The sequence below is a fragment of the Austrofundulus limnaeus genome, unplaced genomic scaffold, assembly GCF_001266775.1.
Source record: "Austrofundulus limnaeus strain Quisiro unplaced genomic scaffold, Austrofundulus_limnaeus-1.0 Scaffold1318, whole genome shotgun sequence".
Classification (NCBI taxonomy): Eukaryota; Metazoa; Chordata; class Actinopteri; order Cyprinodontiformes; family Rivulidae; genus Austrofundulus; species Austrofundulus limnaeus.
Window position 1 is genome coordinate 1,150 of NW_013953720.1, and position 1,609 is coordinate 2,758.

General features: G+C 43.4%; 1 protein-coding gene across 1 annotated transcript in view; it reads left to right on the forward strand.

Moving 5' to 3' along the window:
• LOC106534956 (zinc finger protein 827) overlaps window positions 1-578 on the forward strand; it is a gene marked incomplete at its 3' end in the record, with an annotated part of 850 nt that extends 272 nt beyond the window's left edge. Inside the window, 1 exon segment of the mRNA XM_014031781.1 lies at window positions 134-578. Within this exon segment, the coding sequence (XP_013887235.1) occupies window positions 356-578 (223 nt within the window).
• Window positions 579-1,609: the final 1,031 nt, after the last annotated feature.

Genomic DNA, 1,609 nt, shown 5'->3' on the forward strand with positions numbered 1-1,609 from the left:
CTTTCACTTATCCCCTCCCGCTCTTCATCCTCTCTCTCTCTCTCTCTCTCTCTCTCTCTCTCTCTCTCTCTCTCTCTCTCTCTCCACTCGTCCTCCTCCTCTTCCTCCATCCGTCTCTTTTTCTGTCTTTCAGGTCAATGAGAGCGAGCAGCAGCAGCTCGATGAAGAGCCGATCTCCCCTCTTCTCTCTCCACCATGCTTCCATATGTTAGAAAACACGGTCGTCTTATTTTAGCAACACCGCCTTCCTCGTCCTCCTCCTCTTCCTCCCTCTCTCTTGGCCACCTCTTTTTCTGAGTTTTGACTTTTTTTTCTTTTATTTATTTTTTTCTTTGAACACACACTGGTTGGAAACATGAAGCGTGGGTCGAGTGTGTTGCAGCCCTCCTCTGATGCAGCCAAACGACACACACACACAAAGACACACACCGGCGATGAGGCCCGTGTGCTCAGCGTGTCTGCAGAGGGCACCGCCGACACACACGCCGCCAGTTCAAGCCCCTTCCAAGCAGCCACCTCTCTGTTCAGCCCTGATGTCAGCTCCAAGATGGCGTCTGACCTCCTCATCAGGCTGTCAGGTACAAAACACACAAACACACTACTTTGTTTCACAAACACTCACATACACGCACATACAAGTTTGTATTTCTATCCTTATAAGGTCCCTTCATTGACATCCAATCATTTCCAGTATTTTCTATAGCCTAATCCTGAACATTTACCCTAAAACTAACCTCAACTCAGTTCACACCTTAGTCCTAAACCAAACCCCCAACCTGAAAATGGAGTTCCACCATATGAGGACTGGTCTTTGGTCCCTGTTAGGACCACTGGTCTTGACAAGATAGGTGTGTACACCAGAAACAATCCTAAACAAGTAACAAAAAGAAGTACACACACTTTGTGTTCCTAACACATAATCCATTTCAGATCCATCCATCCAAACATCCATCCATCTTTACATCCATCCATCCATTTTTACATCCATCCATCTGTCATCCATTCATCTTTACATCCATCCATCCATCATCCATCCATCCATCTTTACATCCATCCATCCATCCATCTTTACATCCATCCATCCATCCATCTTTACATCCATCCATCCATCCATCCATCTTTACATCCATCCATCTTTACGTCCATTCACCTTTACATCTATCCATCCATTTTTACATCCATCCATTCATCTTTACATCTATCCATCCATTTTTACATCCATCCATTCATCTTTACATCTATCCATCCATTTTTACATCCATCCATTCATCTTCACATCTATCCATCTGTCATCCATTCATCTTTACATCCATCCATCCATCCATCCATATTTACATCCATCCATCCATTTTTACATCCATCCATCCATCCATTTTTACATCCATCCATCCATCCATCCATTCATCTTTACATCCATCCATCCATTCACCTTTACTTCCATCCATCCATTTTTACATCCATCCATCCATCCATCCATTCATCTTTACATCCATCCATCCATTCACCTTTACTTCCATCCATCCATTTTTACATCCATCCATCCATCCATCCATTCATCTTTACATCCATCCATCCATTCACCTTTACTTCCATCCATCCATTTTTACAT